At 42.4% G+C, this 25917-nt stretch overlaps 4 protein-coding genes and 2 non-coding genes across 17 annotated transcripts in view; 2 read left to right on the top strand and 4 right to left on the bottom strand.

Annotated features, from left to right (window-relative positions):
- Positions 1 to 144: 144 nt before the first annotated feature.
- Positions 145 to 7550, bottom strand: eif3ba (eukaryotic translation initiation factor 3, subunit Ba). The gene is made up of 19 exons (XM_056371785.1): positions 7337 to 7550; positions 5619 to 5811; positions 5389 to 5508; positions 5239 to 5296; positions 4924 to 5052; positions 4656 to 4813; positions 4138 to 4269; positions 3948 to 4014; positions 3817 to 3863; positions 3510 to 3720; positions 3341 to 3413; positions 3128 to 3250; positions 2939 to 3017; positions 2594 to 2732; positions 2384 to 2509; positions 2023 to 2100; positions 1511 to 1619; positions 1274 to 1386; positions 145 to 719 (listed from the first exon to the last, which is right to left on the bottom strand). Exons 1-18 carry the CDS (start codon positions 7434 to 7436, stop codon positions 1286 to 1288), a joined length of 2043 nt encoding a protein of 680 aa, XP_056227760.1. The 5' UTR covers positions 7437 to 7550; the 3' UTR covers positions 145 to 719; positions 1274 to 1285.
- Positions 2232 to 2316, bottom strand: LOC130167125 (small nucleolar RNA SNORD60). Its single transcript, XR_008827238.1, has one exon. It is a non-coding gene; the product is annotated as a small nucleolar RNA SNORD60 (small nucleolar RNA).
- Positions 2820 to 2901, bottom strand: LOC130167127 (small nucleolar RNA SNORD60). The gene has a single exon (XR_008827240.1). It is a non-coding gene; the product is annotated as a small nucleolar RNA SNORD60 (small nucleolar RNA).
- Positions 7551 to 7695: 145 nt separating the features above from the next.
- brat1 (BRCA1-associated ATM activator 1) lies at positions 7696 to 15775 on the top strand. Of its 3 annotated transcripts, none has more exons than XM_056371770.1 (12): positions 7696 to 8134; positions 9130 to 9278; positions 9403 to 9550; positions 9742 to 10198; positions 10877 to 11002; positions 11119 to 11210; positions 11301 to 11401; positions 11490 to 11676; positions 12040 to 12113; positions 12244 to 12328; positions 12461 to 12735; positions 13571 to 15775. In XM_056371770.1, the coding sequence occupies exons 1-12, from the start codon at positions 8008 to 8010 to the stop codon at positions 14474 to 14476; spliced, it is 2727 nt and encodes a 908-aa protein (XP_056227745.1). In that variant the 5' UTR covers positions 7696 to 8007; the 3' UTR covers positions 14477 to 15775. The 3 variants fall into 3 exon arrangements, with proteins under 3 accessions (XP_056227745.1, XP_056227744.1, XP_056227743.1); XM_056371769.1 differs by having other exon boundaries at positions 11298 to 11401; XM_056371768.1 differs by having other exon boundaries at positions 11119 to 11401.
- Positions 15776 to 15790: 15 nt separating this feature from the next.
- LOC130166281 (GRB2-related adapter protein-like) lies at positions 15791 to 21065 on the top strand. The gene is made up of 5 exons (XM_056371787.1): positions 15791 to 16271; positions 16510 to 16607; positions 17065 to 17184; positions 18857 to 19166; positions 19255 to 21065. The coding sequence occupies exons 1-5, from the start codon at positions 16194 to 16196 to the stop codon at positions 19432 to 19434; spliced, it is 786 nt and encodes a 261-aa protein (XP_056227762.1). The 5' UTR covers positions 15791 to 16193; the 3' UTR covers positions 19435 to 21065.
- A 75-nt stretch (positions 21066 to 21140) lies between these two features.
- Positions 21141 to 25917, bottom strand: part of slc5a10 (solute carrier family 5 member 10) — a 29561-nt gene continuing 24784 nt past the window's right edge. For all 10 annotated transcript variants that reach the window (XM_056371775.1, XM_056371782.1, XM_056371781.1 and 7 more), the window contains 3 exons: positions 24157 to 24372; positions 22605 to 22698; positions 21141 to 22452 (listed from right to left, as the gene is read on the bottom strand). In XM_056371775.1, coding sequence (XP_056227750.1) covers positions 22259 to 22452; positions 22605 to 22698; positions 24157 to 24372 — 504 coding nt within the window. In that variant the 3' untranslated portion in view covers positions 21141 to 22258. The remainder of the gene's footprint in view (positions 22453 to 22604; positions 22699 to 24156; positions 24373 to 25917) is intronic.

The following is a 25917-nucleotide window of genomic DNA, read 5'->3' as shown; positions in this document are numbered from 1 at the left end:
CAAAATGGTTGTTATTTTTAATTTACTATTTCTTTCAGAACTACCTGTGTATTTAGCTCAATGGTTGTGATCAGCTGGATTCTGAGCAGAACAGGAGAGCAGATAATTACCTCTATAATAAAGAACCAAACACTAAGACAGAGCTCGGTATTACTGAGTTTGAATGTTTATTTAAAGTTATTCCCACTGCACAACCCCTCCCTGTGTGAAAGCCTAGTCTGAAAGGAGGAGGATACAAGCCACTATAGCGCCACATCAACGCATTTCTTAACAAGGCTACTTGTTTAGTCACAACACCTCCACCCCCCACTGGTATGGCACTCTGTGCTGCCCTGTGATAACACACTAGCATGGTGAAGCTAGTTCAGAAATCAACCTCAAGAGGAAGAACAAGGTCCAATCAGAGACGGGGCTGCGGTTAGACTGATCGACTCCAATTGGTGAATAGAAAAATGGAGGCAGTATTACTAAATATCAAGTTCCACAGAGAAAAAAAAATGGGGCGGATGATGGTGAGAGACAAAGAGAAAATATTCAATACAAAGTATCCTCTCTCGTCCCTCGATGTGACAGCAGATCCGCAAAGGCGTGCTTCGATGGTGTCGCTAATGTTGAAGGTTGAGGCTTGAGATGAACCTCAAGATTCACAGCGTGGTCGTCGTCCTTCTCCAATCAATGACACAGCTCCTCTCTCCTCCTTCCACACAAAAACGGATGGACTGAGACAAGAGAGAGAACAAGTTCAATACAGATTGAGAATGTAGAGTGTGTGTTCCCATTCTGGGCCATTTACAAAAACAGGGTAAGAGGGAGTAATACACATAATGCAGTTGTCAATCTTAAGGCAGATGCAGAAATGTGACTCATTTTGTTGTTCCATGCTGTCGAATAATCGTTTCGTTCATTCATCAAATTCAGTAGCTGCACAAGGACTGACTGAGTCGGTCCACTTCAGCAGAGTAAACAGAACAGAGAACTGTTGACGCTACTTCAGGAGACAGTTTTACTGAGAGCAGTTTTGCTTTGAGCGTCACATTTAAACTCCATTCACCTCCATTCGTATTGGGGAGGTGGCAAATATTCACATATCAAATAGTCAGATACAACTGAGGGTAAATGAGAAAATATTGGGGTTGTTTGTAATATGGGTGACCCTTTTAAAAAAGGACCAACAACTGACCACAAACAACACATTTACAGAATTTATGAATAAAGTTAATCATAATTATGTGTTGGACGTTTCAAACAATGTGCAGCATTATGCAAGTGTTACCTGCGTAGGGGACTACAGATCTCCAAGGGGAATGATTTCTTCGTTGATAAAAAACTCAATGGTCTCCTCCTCCCAGTCGTCCACATTGCTGTCCAGCTCATCGGTGTCCACTCCTAGAAAACCCACACACACACACACACAAAAAAAAAAAACATGTCAGATATTTCTTTAGATAAAAGTAAAGACTGTCGAGGGAAGCGAGTGAAGGTTTCAGAGTGTTAAAGTGGGAGGTCACACCTCCTCTGAGCTCGAGGCGGATGCTCTTCTGTTCCTGGTAGATCTGCAGCGCTGTCTCCCTGTAGCGACGGTAGTCCTCCATCATGGACCGGCGCTTGTCCACCAGCTCCTACTCACACACAGACACACACATTCAGATTATTGTGTTAAAGCGCCATCTCTGTTTGTGCTAGTAACGACAGCATAATCCTTGTGTCATGACCCCAATGTTGGCTTTATAACAGACTGGTGTTATGGCGTCTAAACGTCCAGCTTTTTTCATTTAAATCACTAGAATGATTAAGTTCAATTTTATTGTGCCACAGTTCTGATTTAAGAGCTTTGAAGTCTTCCTGAGAGAGAAAGATACCTTTCGTCTTAAAATGAAATTTTTACACACACATTAATCATCTGTTCTTAAATGGCTAAAGATGGAGATCAAAATATTAGAAATGACCATAATACTTGTAAGAGCATCATTCCCAACACAAAACCCAGGTTAGATAGAGATAAAGAAACGGAACGGGTCAAACCTTCGAAGCCTTGGACTGGCTCAGACGATCCTTCTGCTCAAAGATCTTTGAGTATTTCTTGAGATCCTTCTTGATCAACTGCAAGAGACAGAGGAATACTTACTGTAAAGGGAGATTACATGTCCACAGATCATGAGTGTGATTTGTCATGAAATAACCAACACAATTTCAAATATGTGCTGTAATAATACAGAGGGTGTTGTGGCCGTGAGCCTCAGATCAGAGTTAGAATCAGAAGCTGCAGTGCAGCTCTCATACGAGGTGTCAGAAAAGTTAATTTTGTCATCACTGGCTCCACACACACACACACATAGATGAGAGTATATATATTGTAATAATGGATGGTTAGAAACAATGGTACCTTGATCTGGTCTGCACTGAGCAGGGTGGGTGGTCTGGGTCTCCACAGCAGCTGACAGAAGCGGTCCTTGTTGTTCTTCTGAAGAAGACGGCCCTGGAACGTCCACAGCCAGTACGCATTGTCCACCTAGACGCAAGAGCAGGCCAAGGTCAGAATTCGTTTTAACCCATCGAGAGGGAACTGGTCAGGTGAGAGAGGAGCAGTGTGTACCTTGTGGCTCCACCAGGAGACGGAGGTGACGACGTAGCGACCGGTTGGGTCCCACTCCACGTCAGAGGCCATGTAGTGCTCTGCTATGTACATCATGGTGCAGTCTGACGTGTCCACAAAGGCAAGGGCTCCGTTCATACTGCACACAGAGAGATGAAGTGAAGGTCTCACACACACACACAAAGTCTTTCATCAGTGCAGACACACACACAAGAGCAAATACTGTGAGCCTCAGATCAGAGTTAGAATCAGGAGCGTAGCTCTCATACGAGGTGTCAGAAAAGTTATTTAGTTTGTCATCATCGGCTTCTTGTGTCGTTCCCCACACACACAGATTTAACTGACCTCCTGAGTCCAGCCAGCACCATGAACTGTCCCTGGGGGCTCCAGAAGATGCTGTTGGCCTGCTGCTTGTCAAACATCTCTGTAGATAAAGGACACGACGGCACATTCAGTGGACGTTTATGGGGTGTCATTGAATGTGTAACATAGTGTCAACAGGACAGTCCGCATGTGTGTGTCCGATCTACTCACTTATGAGTTCAATCTTGCCGTTGTTTTTGACATGATAGAAGGAGGCGTTGATTCTGGGAGACTCTCCATGGAGAACAGCAAACTTGCTGCCGTTGGGCTCCCATGCAAAAGCTATGATGCTTTCTGGAAACACAAATATCAAACAATAGATGAGGGTTCTTTTTTTCATTGGGAAACAGCCACCGTTACTTTTTGTGTTTGTTTTGTTCTTACCCTTCATCTCCACCACATCAACAGGAACCTGCTTCTCTCTCATGCGGAAGATTTCAAAGTTGGTAACCACGCCCTGAAAAAGAAAAAAAAACAACAACTAGGTTTAGCATTTCATTTTTAATCAGTCAGCTTCCGTCTGTTCCCCCTCCTTCTCTCTCCCTTTGTGTACCTGTGTTCCTTTAGGAGTCCTGTCCACTTTCACACACAGGTAATCCCCATTCCTCTGCCAGTGCAGTTTGCAGTCGACAACATTGAAGAGGTTGCGGACCCTGATCTCCTGACGGGAAGGCAACTGCATCAGAGTCACTCTGGCTGGGATGTCTTTGTCCTCAGGTACCCAGAACGCTATGATGTTGTCACCAGGAGACCATGAGAAGTCCCTGTAGACACAAACATGCAAAGTCTTGTCAAAATATCCACACAGAACGCTCTCACAATTAACGTGTAATTATAATAATTATATCAAGGACTCTTACTTGATCCCAGTAATCTTGAGACTCTTCTTGTCGAGCAAGCCCATAGACTGGAATGAGCAGAAACATGGCTGTAATGTCACTTGCACGCTTTACAAAAACAGCAGCGTCATGCTTTTCGTAAGTCTACTTACTGGAGTTTCATAGATGCTCAGCGTGTCAGGGGTCATCCTGGCAAAGAACTTTCCATCATGGCTCCATCTGAGAACAAAGAAATAACATTAGAGTCCATTCAAACCATCACAACACTAAAAATGCAAAATCAGTGATGTTGAAATTGAGTACAATTTTCTAAAAGAAAAGAGAAAGATGTAGTGAACTGACTTAAATATGGGCCAGTGTGCAGAGCTCTCGCAGTGGAAGCCTCTCTTCTTCTGTCCGGTCAGAATGTCCCAGATGATGATGGCCTGCGGGTCCTCCTTGGTGTCCATCAGTGGACTGAAGGTCACCACATACCTGCATGACATCACAACCACACATGTAGGTTTTAATGATCCATCATACGATACCGCATCTCCCGCCATCGCCAGATCATTGTCATAAACCATGAGATACAAGACCGCACGAGATTAATTATAAATTATTTATCTCTTAAATGCTATTCTATTGGTTTTCTTTCTAAATGAGAAAATGCTGCTGTTGAGCTAGTGAAGGCTCAAGCTCAACGTCTGTGCACGTTTTTAAAAAGCCAAAAAAGGAAATGATCTTTTTCATTTCAAACAGTTCACATCGCTCATGAACACCTGATGCTAATGTGCATCTATGTACACACATGCATGAATGTAAAATGCACCTTGTCAGGTACCAAAGTGTCAGTGCTGCTAAAGAGAAATGCTCATTACCTCTCACATGGTGAGAAGTCGATGAGGGACACACCCTGATGGCTGAACCTCTGAATCTGTTTGAACTTCTCGCCGCCCCACAATGCAATGCCACGTTGGTGGAATGTGGCCAGATAGGTGCCTTTGGGAGACCAGCGCACGTACGTCTCTGTCCAGCGCTGCATCGAGACACAAAGACAATTTTAGGCGACAAACCAACCAGTGCAGATGAATCATGTTTGATAAGACTCTTTAAGTCCTGCATTTCCAGGTCTGATCAACTACTTACTGCTCTCTCTTCGACTGTGATTGGTTCCTTAGCATCATTGGAAAAAATGGCGGTCCTCTCTCCAGCTTCATAGATCACACTGTACTGGTCGCGACAGTCTGGGTCCTCAATCCAGTGACGCATATTACCCTGAACAGACAAACGTTCAGAGTTAATGGACCTTAAAGCATTCTGACATTTTCTTTGGCTTGTTAATATTGGATGGCCATTTTAATAGGGTTATGTCAAAATGGCCATGTGGGTTATATGTTTACCAAAATGAAGACAAACAATGAATAGTTTAGTCAAAGAGAATCTTTTACAGCAAACACTTACAAAATCTTTGAAAGGCTGCTTCTCTGGAGTTTCCCACTCATCACTGATGTTCATGTACCTGGGAAAACAAGGACAGAAAGTTAATCTTCTTGTATCCTACACATCTGTATTTACATTTACGGCATGTCTTGCTTGACAACGCACACTCACTTGTCAAAGTCGGTGAAGAGGTTGACTCTGAATGTATGCTGTTTATCGAGTTTGTATCCATCAGCATTCTTCACTGCCTCGAGGGCCTGAGTAGGAGCAGCATATTCCAGGAAGATGTACCTACATGAAAAAAAAGAGTATGTTTTACATGCTAAAACTCAACATTAGGGCAAGTACAGAGGCATAAAAGAACAGAAACCAATCACACGTATGAGACGACAGGCTCATACCCTTTGGTCAGGCCATCAGCCTCTGGGTAGAACTCAGTAGTGATCTTGCCAAACTTGGAGAAAATCTTGTGTATGACGTTCTTGAGTTTCTCCAAACGTTCTGGTCCCACCTGAGGAACGTTGTCCACCACCACCACCGAGTCTATGCCGTCAGCCTCCTGGGGCTTCTCCCTCAGGATGTCATCCAGGAGCTCTGAAGAGAAGAGGAGAAGGAGGGGATCAGGGTGTGCAGCATTGATGTTAATCTCTTATCTGATAGGTCTGGGGGCCTCCCAATACATTTTCATGGCCTCTTAAATTCAAAACTACACAGGACAGCTGACATCCTTTGGAAGATACCACATGGTCATTGTTATGATGGTCTGTCAAAACTGTAAAAGTAACTGTCCCAGTGATGGTGCACTGTGATGAACATAGTCACCCATGGACTGAATTACTAACTCTTTTAAAGTGAATGATAAACCACACAGTTAATTAGGGACACCTTGCTAAAACAAATACAGTTCAATGCAAGAGTGGCAGTAGTTTATGGTGCTGGTGAACTATATACAGATAGGTGACTTTATTATGTGGCCTCCCTCATTGAAACAAATGCATGCACAAAATGTTATTTCAGTACAATTAAGTAGGATACAATTTGAGCTACAATAATTAGGCAGTTAATTAATGTCAATTATATTTCAGGCAAAAGCTAAAAATACTTTTGTCTTCTGCTTCACAAATGTGAGTATTTGATACTTTTCTTTGTCATATATCACAGTTACTGAGATGTCTTTGGGCTTTGTGTGGATTTTTTTTCTTGGATTTTATTAACCAAATGAGTAATTGAGAAAGTAATCAGATTACTTGAAAATAGAAATAATCATTAGTGGCTGCTCTAGATTGAATAGCACCACATACAACAGCTTTAGTTCACCATTAAGTTAAAACAAAACCTCACTAAAATCAGTTTCTACAAAGCCTGAATATTATAACCAGTCTAATGGTAGATTTACTGCAGGACTGTTATCTTAGACTGTATTTAACTACGTGGAGCTAATTCCCTGGCAGCTCAGTGTATTACTCAATTTCTCATTAAGCTGAGGAATTTCCAGAAATCCCTGGAGCCTGTTTTGGGCAAGCAATGCCACAAAACCCCTTAGTTAAGGACAAGACTGGGGTCAAACTGATGTGCAGTTAGTTCACGTTTTATCTGAAGGGTTGAGAGCCAACTCCCCTCCACTTTTGGGTGAGGATTAACGTTTCACGGATGTGAAAGCTATCTTTTATTACCAGCTGCTTCAATGCAAACCACGGACTGCAGGGTCGCAGTGGAGGTCTCGGCCTTAATTTTCATTCATCTGCTAGAAAATGTTTCCCGTTAGCTTCACCTTGCTAATATGCGGTTTAAATTCCCCAAATAACAGCGACAAGGCCACGGTTGAGAGGTTGTCTGGGGTCTGGGTGAGGCGTCAGTGGGCGTTAAATGAACTGAGATAACATCGGCTAATGTTAGCTGGATTTGAGATGACTTTCAATTCAAATGGGGGAGTTTCTTTATAACTGGTTAATATTGTTGCGTAGTCAGTCTCCTACGATTACTAAGTAGTCTGTTGGGCAAAGTGACAAGCAGGCTTCCTAGCATCTGTAGTACCCCCACCATTGAGCCCGTTAGTACAGCTCTTAGCTAACTGTTAGCAGTAGGCCAGAAAGCCGGCGTTTTTCCTGCTGCCGCTCACCCTCATCCTCGACATCATCCTCGAAGTCCTCGGGGTCGCTGAAGGAAGGCTCCTCCTCTTCATACTCGGGGTCGTCCACCATATCCACCGTATCTTGCATTTAACAGCAGTACGAGACGGATTTCTCGCTACAACGGAGCAAAAATCCTAAAAACGAAGAGGCTGGCGGTGTTCGGCCGGTGTGGCACCATGTGCGACTACGTGAAAATGGACGATGCGACGGAAACGTGACACCGGAACCTGATCGGAGGCAAGACGCGCTGCACGGGAAGCGTAAAGTCGTAAACCATGGGGACCGGCGATATGTGGCGCTCGGATATATAATTTGACTTATCCACATGTGTACGGATCGGGAAACTGCGCCGCTGCCTTTAATTACAACCTTCACATTTTACACTGAACTAAGAAAGAAGAGGGAAGCCACACACCGGCACATCTGAAAGTATTTCCCGCGAGATGGACGTGTACTAAAACTACCAGAAAACACCACAGGTTTATATTTGTTTTAGCTACACTACAAAACTTAGCTATATATTCCTGCTATATTTCCAGATATGTGTATGCTGTGACGTTATCAGTGACCTGTCTGCTGCAAACCAACCAGAGGGTTTATTAACTAACACACACACACACGCACACGCACACGCACAACACAGAGGTTAGTTAGTACCATGGACAGAGAGTGTGTGTCGCTGCTGCCCCGGGTCTGTGAGGTGCTGGGGAACTCGGGGAGGTCTCTGCCCGATGACACCAGCCTGGAGAAACTGCTGGACTGGTTCACAGGGCTCACTGAAGCTGGTTAGTACTGACACTGGTGGGAGAGTTTGTTCACTTTGTTCACTGCTGCTTTCCTACACTCCCACCCCGTCCATTTCTCTCTCTCTCTGACCTCTCAAGGTGTGTGCTGTTTTTTTAGACACTTTGTGGATCCAAAGACTGGAGTTATTGTTGTGAGAAGTGAATTGAAGTGGTTTTAAAATTAGCTGTTTGGATACAAGGCTGGGTTACCAAATCCCCAAAGGTTTAAGGTTTGTGACAGTTCATTATCCTGCTAAATATCTGCAAAATACCTTCAGGACTGTTGCACAACTGAAACACAAACCCCAGGGACTTTTCATGTGGCTATGGTTAAAAAATGTGCACCACTAAATCACAGCATCAGCTGAAACTGAGCTGCCTCCATCACAGACTATAGTTGCTTTTATCACAAATTATTATCACCGACTATTATTTTTTCAACTAATTTTTTAATATATAGAGACAGTCCTCGTCATAACTTCTCAGATCTGAAGGTAAAATATTAAAATTGCATTCTTTGTTCATCCAACTTTCCAAAATATATTCACTATAATCAACTGAGAAATTTGAACCAGAGATTATTGATCGATTATCAAAATAGCTTCGGGTAATTTTTTAATTTTTTTATCATTTGATCACTCGATTAATGTAGGAACAGTTTCAGGTCTGAATTTGAGAAGCTGGGATCAGTGGTTGTTTGGCATTTTTGCTTGAAAAGTGACCGACAAGAAAAATCAGTTATCAAAATAATAGCAGATTCATTCAATCAATCGATTAGACAATCGACTAATTGTTTCAACTCTAAACGAAATTCTAAAAGTCCTTGAGATGGCTCCTGCATTGTGGAGGGGAGGGGTACCTTTATTATTTCTCTTGATATTATGCTTACATGGTGCATATTCCTAAACAGTTTCTCTTGAGGGTTGTTCCAGCCCTGGATAGATTGATGTATAATAAATCTGTATCTTCATGTCCATTTTTTTCCCCTGATGAAGAGGGATCTCTGCTGAAGGCCTACCCATGTCTACTTGAGTTCATGTCCACTGTGGTTCACAAAACATCATCGGACCCCGCGGTCATCTCCTTCACTCTCAAACTCTCCGGTTTAATGGCTGCCACTGAGGACGGCTTCAAAATGCTTCAGGTAGAATTTATGACACTTTGTACCTTTTACTAATCTGTTATTACTACTTGCTCTAAAGCCAACCGGCACTGACTGTAATCTGACTCTGGTGATGCCCCCCACCCCTCACCCCCTCCTGCTGCAGGAGTGCTCTGTTCTGGACCTCGCCTTTAACCATCAGCACTGGCATGAAGCGGGTCTCTGGGAGGATCCCTGTATACGGATTGGCTGGATTCAGGGCTTAAGGAGCATGCTGCAGCACTCAAAGGCTCTCAGTTTCTTCGTACAAGCAGGTGAATCTTCATGTAGGAAACGAGATCTCTTCTCCAAACACTTTATATTGCTCAAGAAGACAATTTAATGAGAGAGAGAGAGACAGCCAGTATTAAGGACTGAAGATTCACTGTAGGCCACAAATTTACCATGTCATGATTTAAATTCTGACGCATCCTGATACAGATGTTTTTTGTGTTTGATTTTCCAGATTTCATTGCGCCGCTCCTACGACTCCAGACAGACACAAGTCTATTTGTTGCCTCGGCTGCCAATCAAATGCTCGCCCACATCCTGCTGTTCTTTCAGCCGGTGTTGTCTGCAGGATGTAACGGCGTGGGTAAGAAACATGGGGATGAGAAGAAGACACAAGCCTCCATCACAGACATAGAGACCTCAGTTGTCACCATGGAAACCAGCCAAGATTACACTGCTGTTGTCGTGGCGACCTCAAAGTACCTCAAGGAGTCACTGGTTCCCACAGAAAACACACGGCTCCGTCAGAGCCTGCAGACCCTCAAACTGCTGGGCCTGCTCCTGACCCAGGCCAGACCTCGTCTCCGGGACCAGCTGCTCCAGACAGTCGCAGACCCCCTGGAGGAGCTGGTGACAGCCGGCTACAGTCAACTCACGCTGCCTCTGATGGACATTGTTCTGGCTGCATACAGGTAGACCAGCTCTCTCATGTGGATGCAGACACAGTCGAGCAGAGCTTTTAAAGAGCTTTAATGTTTCCTAGGGGCGATTTGGTTTGAAGACAGATGTCACGTGAACAATAAATGTGGCAATATAAGCAACAGTGACAATAAATTAAAAAAATACATGATACACAATTCGATCCCCAAAACTGAGAAAAAATACAGGAGAATGAAAATTAGGGTGCAACCAGGTTCCATCCACAAAGCATGCTGGGAGTCCGGGTAAAATAATCTGGGCTTTATGTGTCGCTCTGACTTTACACAGATGACAGAGATCAGTCATATTGACACAGATGGCGAGGACGATGGGGGACGAAACGATGTCCATCAACAGCACATTCCCAAATCAAGAATTGATATGCAGTATAGATTTGGGACACATCTGTAGACTGATAAAACTGCTGCTGCATAAACATTATGTAAAAAGAAAAAAAAAAGTGCTATGATGACAACAAAATCAAGGCAGCTTCAGCTTTAAATGTGTTTCCGTGTTTTCCTCAGTCCTCGGGTTTGAAGCTGGACCTTCTTCTTGTAGTCATGGAGAGGAGGATGTTGTCAAAAGCTCCTCTCCATCGTGGACAACTCAGAGTGACTAAGTTCAAAGTAAGTCAAAAATACTATTGATCTGATTCTGACATCTGTCTTCAGCACCTCCAGCTCTGATGAACGCGTCCCAGACCGACACGTCACCCGTCTTCTGTCGTCCATGTTGGCTATGAGCAAACCCTCTGACCTCATTCGGGCTGCAGCTGCTTTCCTCCGCAGAGGCCATCAGTAAGCAGAATAACTTCACACTCTCACAGCATGCTGGTTCGGCCTCACCAGTACAACCTCAGTTTGTAGAGGCTTGATTCTCGAGACTAGTTTCTTTTTCCTGTGTTCCCGTTCAGGGACACTGTCCACACAGCCCGGGCTGTGAGAATACTACTGCTACCCCTCGACATAATAACTGGTCAGGCTCTTCTTGGCACAAACACTGAAGGTAACACACAGAGATATACACATACTCCTGAAAGTGTGTTGTTTAGCATCTATGTGGCTTATACATTATCTGTTTCTCTTCCTGCAGTAGAAGAGCATCAGTTTTCAGTGGTGGAGCAGCTGAAGAGTAAAACCCCCTGCATCTCTATCATCTGTGTCTGTCTGACAAACACACCACAGATCACGCTCGTGGTGAGACTGCAGAGACATCTGAGAATACAGAGGAGGAAATGGACTTTATTTCTTAACCATCTTAACCGTCTCTCTTTTCTTCCCTCAGCCTCCCGACTTACTCCCCTGTCCTCCAGCTGTAATTGTCACTGCAGTTGTGTCATTGTTAAGGATCTGCAGTGGCGACTCTTCCTCCTCGCCCACCGGCTGTCCTGAGGTTTTCAGGAATGTAATCGGCAGTGGCAAAGTTCAGAAAAGTGCTCTAGAGGCTCTGACGGGTCTCAGCAGCAGCCCAGGTAAAACTTGGCCTCCATAGGTATTGTAATGTTAAAGACGGCCACAGTGCCAAAAAGCATTCACTTGATTTCAACTGAAGTATCTTATGAGACATGACATTATACAAATCCATTGTACATGAACACCAGTCTTAAAGTAAATACTGAATACATACTGTACATCAGGGCGTCACAAAACTTCATAAGGTGATTTCTCTGTACAGAGTCCAAATGTCTGTATCTGGGTATTAAAGTGAATTTAACTCAACAAATCGATGTTTAAATTTGTCTAAACAATTTGTAGGATACAAAATTGTATATAAACACGCAACGAATGTCATGTGAACATTTAATTATAATCAATACTTTCCTTGTGTGTTTCAGGAGTGAAAGACAAGCTGATTGAGGCGTTCACAGTTCTGATACAGTATCTGAACAATCCTGACTCTGACCCCACTGTAAGTTTGTGTGTGGCCGTGCATAACTTTGTCAATCCATCGTACTGCGACTGAACCGTTACACCATAAGTGTTTGGACCCCCTTCATATGGTTTTGTATTATTACAGTCGCTCTATCTATGTTTCTCAGGTGCTGCACAAGTCCTACCAGGCCTTAGTGAAGTGGACGAGTGTGTGTAAAGACCTCTCCTCTATAACAGACGAGCTCAGACGAGGTAAAGTTGACCAGCGGCCTCCTCACTGAAGCTTATAAATACACTTGAATCAACACAAACAACAAGACTCTGCTCTTTTCGTGGCTGTATGTTGTGTCAGTGACATCATATTGTTGCGTGTGTCCCTGTTAGAGCTCGCTGAGGTGGTGAAGAAACGTGTGTGTGACATGCGCTGGGAGGTGAGAGACTCGACTGTGGAGTTTCTGGGAAAACTGGCAGGTGTCGTGAAATCGGCCGGGGAGGTGCGCGACGGGTCTGAGGCCTTGCTGGGCGGCTGCTGTAGCGCTCCTCTCCTCAGGGAGGCGCTGCAGGATCCAGAGAGTTACGTGAGAGCCAGCGCCATCTCTGCACTGGCACAGACACTGGCACACAGCTGGCAGCAGGGGGAAGCACTCACACAGGAGCAGGTGGGCAGAAATATTTGAATTTAAACTTTTCTACTTTCTAAACATATGGTGTTGTCATAGCTTCATCGTTACAAACACTTTCTGGTTCATGAACATGTACAGCCAAGTGTGCAGTCTTATCAGAGTGTAAACAGTTACTTAAAGTTAAATATGACTAGATTGCTGGATGTCATATTTTAGGGGAGACCAACCAAGAGGTTGCAAGCTAAATCTAATGTCATGTAATGTCTTTGTATAGTTGAATAGTCGGTTTTGAGCTGCAGGTCTTTAATGTATCCAACCTGCTCAGTATATAATAAACCTTTAAGGCCTTACACGCCCATGGTAAAGCCCACAGTCTGTGTTTTCACTTTACTTGATGAGACCTTTTTCTCAAGACCGTATGGGAGTGTACGGACTATGCATGACTGACATCTCCTTCCCCACCTTCCTTTGTGCCTGTTAGGGTGGGACAAACTTCAACATTCATTACATTTAGGTGTCCTCATGTAACTCTGAAGCGCTGCCAGCCAGAATAATTGAAAACAGACATGATCAGACAAATGAAGGAAAGAGGAGGAAAAAGGGAAGAAAAAAATCTCACTTTCTCACTAATCCCCCTCTCTGCTGCCCAACAAAACATTTAATTATTAACTACTGCACATCTCAGCTGTTTGAAAACTTCCTTGACCAAAAAAAATCAAGCTTGCCAATTTTCTAACAGCCAGATGCAGAAATTCTCATTCATGTCATGTAATCTAGAATCGACTACTGTAACGTGCTCCTCTCAGGTCGACCACTTTGTATAACAAATACTTGACTGTATTGATAATCCTCACTGTCTGTGTGCCTCCAGACTGACGTAGTGAGCCGGCTGCTTGAAATTCTCTCTCAGGACACAGAGGGATTCGCCAGGAGGGCGGTTGTGCGGTATTTCATCGCCTGGTTTTCTTCACGCTCCCCTTCCTCTCTCCTGATGAACTCTGTGAGCTCCGTCCTCTCTCTGGGCAGCGCTGATCTGGACTGGGAGGTCAAAGTTCACACTCTGGAGCTGGCTGAGCTGCTGCTGGACGAAGCCCTTTCAGGTCACCGTGGTTACAGGAAGGGCTCAGACTCTCAGCATGCCCTGTCACACCCGTACGCTGTGGTTTCTGATCAGACTTACACGCTTCACTCACACACTGGGTCACACACGGAGGATGTGGAGTCAGATTTGGCCGCTGTGCTCAACAATCTGGTCGAGCAGGGAGTCATCTCAGCGTTATTGAGTGGTCTGGTCGACTGCGATAGGCCTGTGGGTCTGAAAGCCTGTCAACTCCTGATTACGCTCAGAGAGACGGTCTGCCCTATGTCGTTAGAGGCACTGGATGCACCTGCTGCCATGGCAACAGTGGCCAGGGTGTCCTGTGAGCTGCCTGGATGTGGCTGGGGGCGAGAGATCAGAAAAATACTGGGGGTGAAGAAGTGTGATCAGACTAAAGAGGCAGACATCGCTGCCGATGGAGCAGAGGTGGTTGATTCTGAAGACTGTGGTGAGATGGGAAAGGACGGTGTGAGAGAGGGAGGAGACAGTGTGTGCGTTGGTGTGTGTGAGGTATTGAGGTCTCTGGGTTTAGACGCACAGCTGGACATACTGACTCAAAGCAGCGACCACGTCCATAACTCTCCCCTCTCTCTGCTGCAGGACATACTGACTGCGAGTGCCGCACACACTCGTCCAGACACACAACCAGGACAAGAAGTCATAGTGGACTGTTACTGAGACACACACACACACACACACACACACACACACACACACACACCCTTATGTTAGTTTGTTATCAGTGATGAACAACACATGTAAATCATGCTACATTTGCCTCCACGTTGTTCTGATATGTTGGTTGCTTGAGTCAATATTACAGCTCCATTAAATACCAAGCTGGGAGTTGTCGATCGTTGTTGCATTTTTTACGATATGATATTAAATCTTGATTGGTCTTTAATATATTGATACAGTGCAGTAGCATTTATCTTTACTTCCAGCAGAGGTCAGTCACAATTCACCAGTACAGTTCTGCAGAGGCCTAAAACTGAGACCTGACCAGACCTGAACTAATGGATTTACAACCCAACTTGATGCTTTATTTCATCCATTACTCACCATTGGCTCAAGGCTGAGCCCCGCCGGGGCATCCAGACGTGGGTGGAGACGATCGGCACGGTCACACCTCGTCTACAGAGACCCTGTAGCAAAAGCAACACATCAGCAGTAGCTTCATTCCTGCACAGCTGATGTAGAAAGTTGTGTTGATTACATACAGATGTGCGTGAGATAGATGACCCAAAAAAAAAACCCAAAAAACAGCTGAAATGTGTCCTGTGTGGAAAGTCGGTCAAGAGAAAGAAAGAGAAAAATAATACTGTAGCTTTTAAAATAAACAAACGTACATGTTTTGTTGGGACCTTTGTCAGGTAGCAGACTTTTATATTACTGTTTCTTACAAATCAATTACGTCTGTTACATATTGATGAACAGTTTAATGAAAACATCACTCCTGCTGAGATCTGTCCATCCAACTTTCTATGCACAAATTAATTGTTGTAAATAAATGTACAGTTTAATCTTTGTGAAATTGGTGCAATTTCTCTGCTTATCCATCAGCACAAAGCTGTTTGGACCGACACCACCCCTCCCACTACTTCCTCTGTATCTGTGCTGCTGTTGACAGCTGAATGAAATGCAGGTGAAGTCACCTCACACAGTAAATGTATAAATACAGTAGTTCAAATAAGAATTAGAATTGGACGATTAAATTATAATTAAACAATGTACAATACCACCGCAAGTTATACTGCAGAGACGTGAGGTTGTAGTGGGAATATGAGACCAGCATCACAGAAAAGGACATTCACTGGTATGGCTTCAAGTTTTTTTCCCTAGTTTAAAGAATCAGCTGTTGGTTTTACCGTGTTCTTTATAAGATAAAAACGACTGAGCAAGTGAATCTGCCAGAAGCACCTGCTTTGCAAAGACTTGTGATAATCACAGGTCACACACACTCCAGGTCTTCACACTTTATTCAGGGTTATTTTCATCTCTCTCTCCTCTGTCTCTTCCGCTTTCTACCGTCGGCTGTCACTGATTTCCCAGGTGGAAATGCTTCATTACAGCTCTAAAGTGTGTAGACGTCATAGGTGGAGATGGAGGTGGAGATGGAGGGCACTTCCTCCACGTGTTCACACACTCTCTCTGTCTAACTCGGTCACATGGAAGAACAGAGGGACACACGCGCAGAGAAAACTCTCCTCATTAACTAATGAGCAGGATGTCAACGACTGCACACACACACACACACACATACACACACACTGATTATCTCATCCTGTAACAGTCTTATCATCCTGCTGTGCTCTACTCACACAGCTGTACTCTCGCTCTCTTCATTCATGAGGTGAAACTACTTTCGTGGCGGACTCTACTCGCTCTGTTCAGCATGGAGGCGGTGGCTCTTTTCTCTTTTACAGCATCAGAAACAGACGAGATCAGTTTTCACAAAGGGGACATGATCAAGGTACTTGTGTGTGTGTGTGTGTGTGTGTGTGTGTGTGTGTGTGTGTGTGTGTGTGTGTGTGTGTGTGTGTGTGTGTGTGTGTGTGTGTGTGTGTGTGTGTGTGTGTGTGTGTGTGTGTGTGTGTGTGTGTGTGTGTGTGTGTGTGTGTGTGTTGAGGTTGTTAAGTTTGAAATTTGCCAAATGTAACACAAAGGCTCCATGTTTACACAGCAAGAATAATTGTGCATGTGTGTTGCAGGTGACAGAAATGGAGGATGATTCTTGCTGGTTCACAGCTGAGATCCAGGGGAAGCGTGGCTATGTGCCCGAAAACTACATTTCCCTCCTTCCTCATACGTAAAGAACGAATTTGTCCTCTTATGTTGTACCATTTAAAAATAAAATCCATTTAGAATAAAAATACTTGCATTCATTCTGTGAATTTATTTAAAAGGTTTGCTCTAATTATTAGAACCTTTTTACATCAGTGGTCCCTGACCCTTTTATGGCTTGTGACCCCTCATCACAGGTTGTGGTCTCAGTGTTCAACCAACAAATTATTCTTCCATTAGATTGTTTAGAATTTTTTACCCTAAAACATTTTTAGATATCAAAAGAGGTTAAAATAATCCACATTTCATTTGTAGAAAAGTGTCCCTGGAAGCACTGATGTACCTAACTGACTTGATTTTTAAATAACAAGCTCCTCGTGCTTATGTCAGTTTAAAGAGCAGCATGAATACACTGTAATTCTCCAAATGTACTAGCTGCAGTGGAGGGTGTACTTTACATGCTTGTGTGTGTGTTCTCATAGGTGGTTTGCGGGACGGGTGTCGAGACTTGAGGCTGAGCAGCGTCTCCGCTGGCAGGACACTGGAGTGTTCCTGGTGAGGGAGAGTGAATCCGCTCCAGGAGACTTTTCTGTCTCCGTTAGGTCAGTGAAAGCACCACATATGCAAAGACATATGTCATCCTTGTTCAGGATGAGATATTAGTCTAACAGAGTCGAGTCAAATCTCATGCTGCAGACTGACCTAACATCTCTATTGGCATCATTTCATTTTAATGAGATGCAAAATGTTTGTATGATGTGATGCAGCAGTTATATTTGCATGTGTTGAATCTGCTGTGCTGCTGTAATTCCCTTTGAGCCACCCCTCCCTCGCTCTGCTTTATAACCATAGAGATAGGCATGTGCTCCTGGGTCAGACCTTTTAAAACCAAGAGACAGTTTTACACCTTGCTGATGGACTTAACTATACAGCCAGAAGTGCTGCATGAAACACACAGGCAGCAGCGTCTCCTTGTTGCATTATGTGTGTAGTGGGATGTTTGTTTTCCATCACACTGAGCACATTAGCAAGTTATAGCAACCACGTGTCTTTGAGTGTGTGTGCAGAGGGGAGAGACAGACTATTTAAATATGTTCTACGAAAACTGCTAAAAATATCACAGCCACGCAGACAGTCAGTGTTTCTGTGTGTGTGTGCGTGTGTGTGTGTGTGCGTGTGGGGATAGAGGAGGAAGTGTAATTTGGGTCAGCAAATTGACGTGGGACACATTTAATCATTGAGGGAAAATGAAATGTGTTCAATAATAATCAGGGCATTATGTAATACTACACAGTCTTTAATTAAACACAGGTACATTACGCAACTGACACATGCCACAGACATACGTGACCATAGCGCGCACACAGTAATGTTTTAAGGCACATCTGTCTGCCTGCAGGGGCCGAGAGTTATGAGGTGTATTTAATTTAGTAGCATATATACATACATACACACACACACACACACACACACACACACACACACACACACACACACACAGGCAGACACTAACACAACACAACCACACAGTGTAATCCTCAAAGTGAACAGCAGAGAGAGATAATGTTCAAGGAAAGTTCCTAAGAGTTTTTCAGTTGGTAAACGGCAGGTGGGAATTAAGCTTAACACTGCAGTGTATTTAGTGAGATAGAAGCCAAACCTCTAAATATGCATCCATCATGTTTACACCTGCGGCGTGCACACCAATCACAGTCTATCCCAATCTAGGTCATTTCCATTATAAACACTAATTCTAAACAGCTTAGTATGAACGACGATCGTGTTGACGAGATGATCAACTGTCCTACAATGTTTTACTTATACTGTATTTTTGTCATTACTGATTGATCTGGTAATCATTATTAGATTAATTGATTTATTGTTTACTCTTTTTTTTAATAATCAAAATACTTTATTTTTCTGTCGATCAACTGATCCATTCATTGTTTCAGCTCTCTATATTAAACCCCCTTTGATTGTTGCCTCTATCTTCAATGACACAATTGCTCATAGTTCCCCTGCTCAGAGCAGACTGATGCGAGTTTGTTGCTAGTGAGAAATTCTGTGGCGACTTTGGAGAAGCTCCTGCACATACAGAGGTTAGTTAATTTGTTACACTGACAGGAGAATGCAGAATACACCTGTGTGAATTCCTAAACAAAGACACAGGCCAAGGAATGAAGCAGTAGCAGGTGTTGGAGCAAAAAAGGAGCATGCATGCATACCTGCCCAACCCCTCTCACTTTTCTTCTATCCACCACGCTCGTTCTGCAGCTACGGTGACAGGGTGGAACATTTCCGAGTCCTGGAGGGGGGCGGTCAGTACTGCATCTGGGACGAGTCGTTTTGCTCCCTGAACCGCCTGGTGGATTTCTACAGAACTCACAGCATCGCCATGGAGAGAGTGGTCTGCCTCAGAGACCTTCCCTCATCACCTCGCCTGCTGTCCCACCCTGGATGTAACCCCTACCCTAACCCTTATAAAAGCAGCTCTCAGGAGTCCCTCCTCTCGCCCCGCCTCTACTCTCACCCCTCTCACCCGGAGAGAGAAACCTCCACCCGTCTGCTGGAGCCAGTTTTGGGGGTATGACAAATCATCAAACAAACCTCTTCAGCTTCTGTTAAACACGCAGCTGTTTGTCTGATGTCATGGCTCTGCTCTCTTTGTTTAGAAACCTCGTCTGGCTCATGCCCTCTGCGATTATACCCCGCCTCAAACCGCCCACCTCCACTTCCTGCGTGGCGATATCATTGACCTGTTGGACTGCTCTAGTTCACTGACCTGGAGAGGGCGCTGTCGAGGCCGAGTAGGAATCTTTCCACGAGAATACGTCCAACAGGTGTACCACTGACACTGACCTATCGAGCTGTAGTGATTTACCGTACTAATCCAATGATTGAACTAGAGCTGAAACAACTGGTTCAATAATTGATTAATCAACAGAAATTTTCACTACAGATTAAAGGCCCTGAAAACTTATTTTCTCAATCAGCTTCTTATTTTGAGCTATGGGACCTTACCAGGAGACTGTATTTTCAGCAAAAGTTAGCACAGTTTGGTTATTTAACATGAGACATTTCTTCATGTCTGTTTTCCTCTGCGCTCTTCTCACTGGTTTAAAGTGGAACGATATTATGTGCTTGTATGTCTATATGGTAACACTTCATTTTAAATCTCTCTATTTAGCATTTATAAGTGGTACACAAACGTTTCATAAATGGTTTACAACACACTTTAATGTAGGCATATTTATGAATGTAGCTGCCAACAACTATAACTACTAAAACAAGTAAACCTGTAATAATATGTCTTACTCAAAGTTATAATTGCTGACAAATGAATAAACACCCATAAATGTCCTTATAGCTCTGTATAAATACATTATAGTGTGGTATAAACCATTTATTAAATATTTATAAATTGCTAATAAATGCTAAATATGGGGGAGTGTTACCTATATGGATATTTACGTCATTCCAGGAGCTTTGTTTTGTAGTAACTGTTCGCAGGGCTAGTTGGTACTGTAGCTAGCGAGCTAACTCCTACAATGCTAGCTCAACTCAAGCACAACAGCTCTACGATCTTCTCTCTTTCTTTCTTTTTTTTTTGTACTGGACCATTTCTCCCCCTGGTAGTTTGTTATCAGGACTGAACACCGTTTCATGTTGTAAAGAGTTACTGAAGAGGGCAAAGGGTCAACAATCAGTTAACAAGCTTGTTAGCTAGCTCACTAGCAGGACAAAAAAGTTCAGAGTTTATTCAAAAGATAAATTAGTACCATCGACTCCTGTCTCATATGATGCATGTGTAATAATAAGCTACAATAGCTTTTCCATTTTTAGTCTCTGTTTAACAGCACAAATCTTCACTTCACGAAAGTTGTATTTCATGACAAAAATTTGCATGGATTTGCTTTGCTGTTGCATGTGAATCCTCTGATTCCACTGATCTAAATACTGCTGTGACTGGACCTTAACTGTGTTAAACTGTTAATAAATAATGCCCAAAAATGTTTGTTTTTTTTACTATAATTTTTGTTGATTTATTCCTAAATACTTAATGGTACAGAATTATTAAGATTTGAAAGAAGCTTTTCAGGGATTTTAATCATTTAAGTCAGTTATCAAGCAAAAAGACAAATATTTGCCAGTTTCAGCTGCTCATATGTGGGCATTTGCTGCTTTCCTTTGTTTTATGTCATTATAACTGAAAGCCTTGGCTTGTGGACTGCTGATCATACAAAACATGCAATTCAAAGATGGCACTTTGGGTTCTGTGGGTTTCATGTTTTTCCGACTAATCAGTGAACCAAAAATGATAAGAATCGTTGCCCTAGAGTGAGCCTTTGTTGTTTTTTGGGCCCTAACTTCCTCCTTTCTCAAACAGTCTGTACTGAATATGACTGAAAAATTGAACTTTATGTTCACTTTGTTTTAACATCTTGTCCATGCCCCTAACCTCCCCATGTAGTAAGAAAACTGTACAGAAACCAAATAAAGAGTGACATCATCTGGTTATAAATACTGTAACCTGCATTTGTGGACAAACACGTGTAGCTTTGATGCATATATCTTTACATTTATTAGCAATATCACAAGAAAAAAACCTTTGAGGGGCAAGTTGTCAAGATATTTTGTCCCTTGACTGACATGAGGATCTTCACATCCAACAATTTGTGCTTCTCAATACTTCTTAATGAATTTCACCAATAAAAAAATGAATGCACAGCAACATAGACATTATTATTAGAGTTTCTCAGCCTTGATGCCCCTTGTTGTCAAGTAGACCGGAGCTGGAGGCGATTTTCAACACTGATAAATTTGTAATAGAAAAATAAATATAAATCTTCTCATTATTTCAATATAATTTTGATGCATTTTGAGTTATGAATGTGATGACAACTTAAAAACTCTAATAGCTGGAGTCATGAGAATTTGTAATGGACAAGAAAAGGTTGAGAAATTCTGATTTATATTAATTAAAATAAGCTTAACAGCATGAAAGAACACTAGAACAATAACTGAAGGTTCACAAAAACCTTACTTGACAGATATAAGGCCATCAACAAAACTATATAATTACCATTAAACATCTAAATTATAAATGAAATGGAACATACAACCTAACCCACACAGATGTACTATATTATCTTACTATATATTTTGTAAGCTTTAGGTACAAGATATGATGTGCATCAAGCACTAACTGCACATTCATGTTAGCTTGTTACAAGCCACAAGCTTCATTGTAATTGGTACAATACCCTCCTGAGACTTTAAATTTAGATTACAACAAGTAGAACAACCTGAAATCCTATAGTGGGGGCAGTGTTAAAATAATAAACATAACATCAAACACATAAGTAGAATCACTGTATGTCTAATGAAGTGATTCTAAAGGACAACACTGAACACAGCCTGAGCTGCTAATGATTTAAAAACATTGTGACAAGGGGCCTTTTTGCACATTTTCACCATTTTCTCATGAAATTTTGGACTTACTTGAATAAAAAAGTATGACATGTGTATTCTATTATTGTCAGTCATTATGTGTAATTTGTTGCAGATGTGGATCCAGATGCAGATAAAAGAATGTCTCAGCATTTGCTGTTGAAGAAAATAAATTTAGAGGTTTGTGCAGCCTTGTGAGGCAGGATGTTAAATGTGATTCTCCACTCAGGCAAAGTATGCATAGAGAAAAATGTTAATGCTGATCAGCAGGAGTGCATTAGCACAGCAGAACCTGGACCAGAACACACTCTCTCTCACACTGGGAACTCTGGGAGCTGGAGTCTCTCCTGATCGCCGCACTGCTGCAATACAGGAACCTACCCCCTGACCACATGTCATCCGTCGAGCTGGCTCAGAGCCTGCAACATCACACGCACAGAGCAGATACAGGAAGTTACTGAAACAATAACTATAGCAGCATGTGTGTGTGTGTGTGTGTGTGTGTGTAGATGACTATCTATCATATGATGGCTGGTTTTATTTTCAGTGCTGTGAATATCCAGACTCTCACCCTGGGAGATACGGTGGCTGACAGAGGACACTTTCTGTAGAGGAATTTCTCTTTGTGGCTCTTCAGTTATTGTCCACCAGGTCAGGTTACACACCTGGGAGAGGAGAGGGAGGCAATGCAACCAAATGTAATTCACTAACTAGGCAGTACATTTTGGCATAAACACAACCAAAGATAAATGTAGAGAGGCTGAGTGTCCTTATCGACAATATCCATTGTGGGACGTATGCTTATTTGCTTTCTTACAGAGTTAGATGAGAAGATCGATACCGCTCTCATGCGTGTATGGTAAACATGAAGCTGGAGCCATCAATCTGTTAGCTTAGCGTAACACAAAGACTGGAAAAAGAGGGAAACAGCTAGCCAGGCTCACTTAGGGTAACAAAACTCCTATCTTCAGCTAGAAATATAAATGAGATGTTAATTAGTGAGCTTTAGAGGTGAATTTTCTTACATTTGAACAGAGCCAGGCTGGTTCCTCCTGCTCTCAGTCTTTATGTGATGCTAAGGTAACGCACTGCTGGGTGTAGCTTCATATTTAAGACTGACATGGGAGTGGTATCAATCTTCTCATTTAATTCTCCGCAAGAAAGAAAATTTGCATATTTCCCAGAATATTGAACTATTCCATCAGTGATGAACTGTATTTATTTATTTTCATGGTGCATGATGGTGGTTTTATAGGTTAAATGTCATGCTAATTTCAAGCAAAACAGTCAGGCCAGTGTGAAGTATGAACTGTGTGATATCATGCAAGCATTTTTTTTTTTTTTTTTTTTACACATCTGGTATAACAATTATATTTGGCTGTTGAGTTTTATTTCTTTGTGTAATTCAGTTTTATTCTTGACGTTTATTCTGGGCAATGATTCTTCACCATAGACAACACAGTCAGCAAGGATTAGATTTTTATGTAACAAAATTCACCAGAGAAAATCACTTATATAAAACTTTAGCTTATCTGCATTTTTGGTGAACATAAAGTGCATTGACATCAGTTGTCTGTTTGGATAAGAGACATTACAGATAATTGTGGCGAGCATAGTTTCTACATGTGATGTTATGGATTGATGTGCACTGTTTTACGGGCGAGGTTAAGCAGACTAATTAGCATCTGGTAATTCTCTTGAAATATGTTATGACATTTTTTTTTTTTAATTACCAGAGCGGGTTTTGAGTTCATACATAGGTTAAAGTAATGTCGGCTGTGACTCATGGGTAACCTAAAATAGCGAGCCTTGACATATGAAACATTTGGTGCGGCATTCTATTGTGTGCAACAAAACCTCTACTGTACTTTAATACTTCTACTGTTCTCTGTAGTCGGTCATTGATCCTTTGGATTTAGATAGGCATGGCCTCTTTGACTGTCCTTTAAGAAGCCACCCTTCACATAATCTGCTCTCGAATGCTCAGCTGCCTGTTCCTTAACCTCAGATTCATCTGTTTTATTTTCAGTAGATAACATGACAGGTGTATCCACAGAAAAACCACTACGATAAGCTTTACCTCCCTAAGAGAGCTGTTGTTTACTGTATCTATGTGTACACACCTGTTCAGGGCTGGGTGGGGGTGTAAGCAGTGATACTATAGTAACCACGATAGCAGTGAGCCCACAGAGCAGTATGGCGAAGTGGAGGTAGTGGACGCCGCGCAGCACTGCAGGTGCAGAATCCACAATGCCACATCTGGGAGGAGGGAAAGCAAACTCCAGCACCATCCTACACACACCCACCACCAAACCAACCATCAGGCCCCAGAATGCACCCTGAAAACACACACACATAAACACATACAGATGACATTACATGCCTTCCTGAAGTGTATATAAATGTCAGTCTAATGCACAGAGCAGCCCTGGGTCACACCTGGGAGTGTCCGGGCTCATAATGCTCTCACTTTCCCACCATTATAATTTTGTCTTCTTTGTCCTGCCACATATTTAGACACAAGTGCACTGGCACCAATCAACATCTGTCTCTTTCTCTTTTCAACCTTCACCAAAGAATGTGATCTGTGCAGTTCGACTTAATGCACAAGAGGTCACCTTGTCACTTCTCATCATATTTTCTCACTTTTCCTCCTCTCTCTCTCTCTCTCTCTTCTCCTTCCTTATGCTCGTTACTGTAAACCATTTTTCTCTTTGATCTATTTTTCTACAGGTGAACAAAATCATTTAAGGTAAGGTTTTTTTTGTTGTTACATTGCCAACTATTGTGAAATGATCTGTTTTTCTGGTTTTAGTTCATATAAATCTAAACGCACATATGTTTTTGTTGGTTTTGTTTTAAAAAATCCTAAAATGTTTTTATACAAAGGAAGATAGAGATGAATACATAAGATGACATGTGTTATAGACATAATCACACTAATTACAGGGTTTACTAATGTTTTTATGAGTTACAATTGCAGCTCTGGTTCAAAGAGTACATCATATTCTCACGAAATGAGTTTACTCTCCACAGTGTCAGCGTGTGACACATCCTGTGCAGTGACATGTTCCCTTTGACCCCATGAGTCAACACCATTTAGATTCTTAAAGCGATTATCTCACTGTGTTTCACTGAACAAATAAAAAGCTCACACCTCTTATGTAACAGGGCTGTTGACCCTTCTGCATATCCTTTTATTTTAATAGGTCTTAATTTGAAATGGTAGCATCAAACAGCAATGGATGGCTGTGACATTTTATAACTCCTCCTGTCAGCATGGCTTTGGTCTTTTCTCAGTCTAAAAAAAATGTCCTATGGCGAACATGAAAGTCAATACTACATTTTATAAAAATCCATCCAGTGGTTGATATACTTAGGTCTAGACCAAAGTGTTGAAAAGACCAACTGACAGATTGACATTGCTTTCCACACCACTAGCACTGATTTTATATAACAACGACGTCCTTTGACCTGCAAATTCCCAGATCAGTATTTTCTGGGCTGTTGCCAACTCATATAGTATCCCCAGGCAAATGATTTGTAAACTCATTGTAATAAAAGTGGAATGTAATATAAAGCAGACACTGTATCTGTGTCATTCAGAGTTGGATAGAAGTAATTTACATTACAGTAAAGGGGAATAAAGACCTTTCAATCTAAAAAGACCTGATAAAATCCTCTTCATTTCACTGGTTGAACAGCGTTCCAGCAGAGTGGAGACACACCCAGGACATGTTGTAATAAACAGTGATCTTGACTATCCAGCAGACTAGTCTTTACTTGCAGTTTAAGTATTTCAGTCTTTCAACATGTGTTTTTAGCTCTTGGCTGATCCAGACTCCTACTAAACCACTGTTATGTCTTTTATCCAACTTTATAAT

The sequence above is a fragment of the Seriola aureovittata genome, chromosome 3 (genome assembly GCF_021018895.1).
Source record: "Seriola aureovittata isolate HTS-2021-v1 ecotype China chromosome 3, ASM2101889v1, whole genome shotgun sequence".
Classification (NCBI taxonomy): domain Eukaryota; kingdom Metazoa; phylum Chordata; class Actinopteri; order Carangiformes; family Carangidae; genus Seriola; species Seriola aureovittata.
The sequence above is the reverse complement of the archived record's forward strand: the minus strand, read 5'-3'. Positions and strand labels throughout refer to the sequence as shown.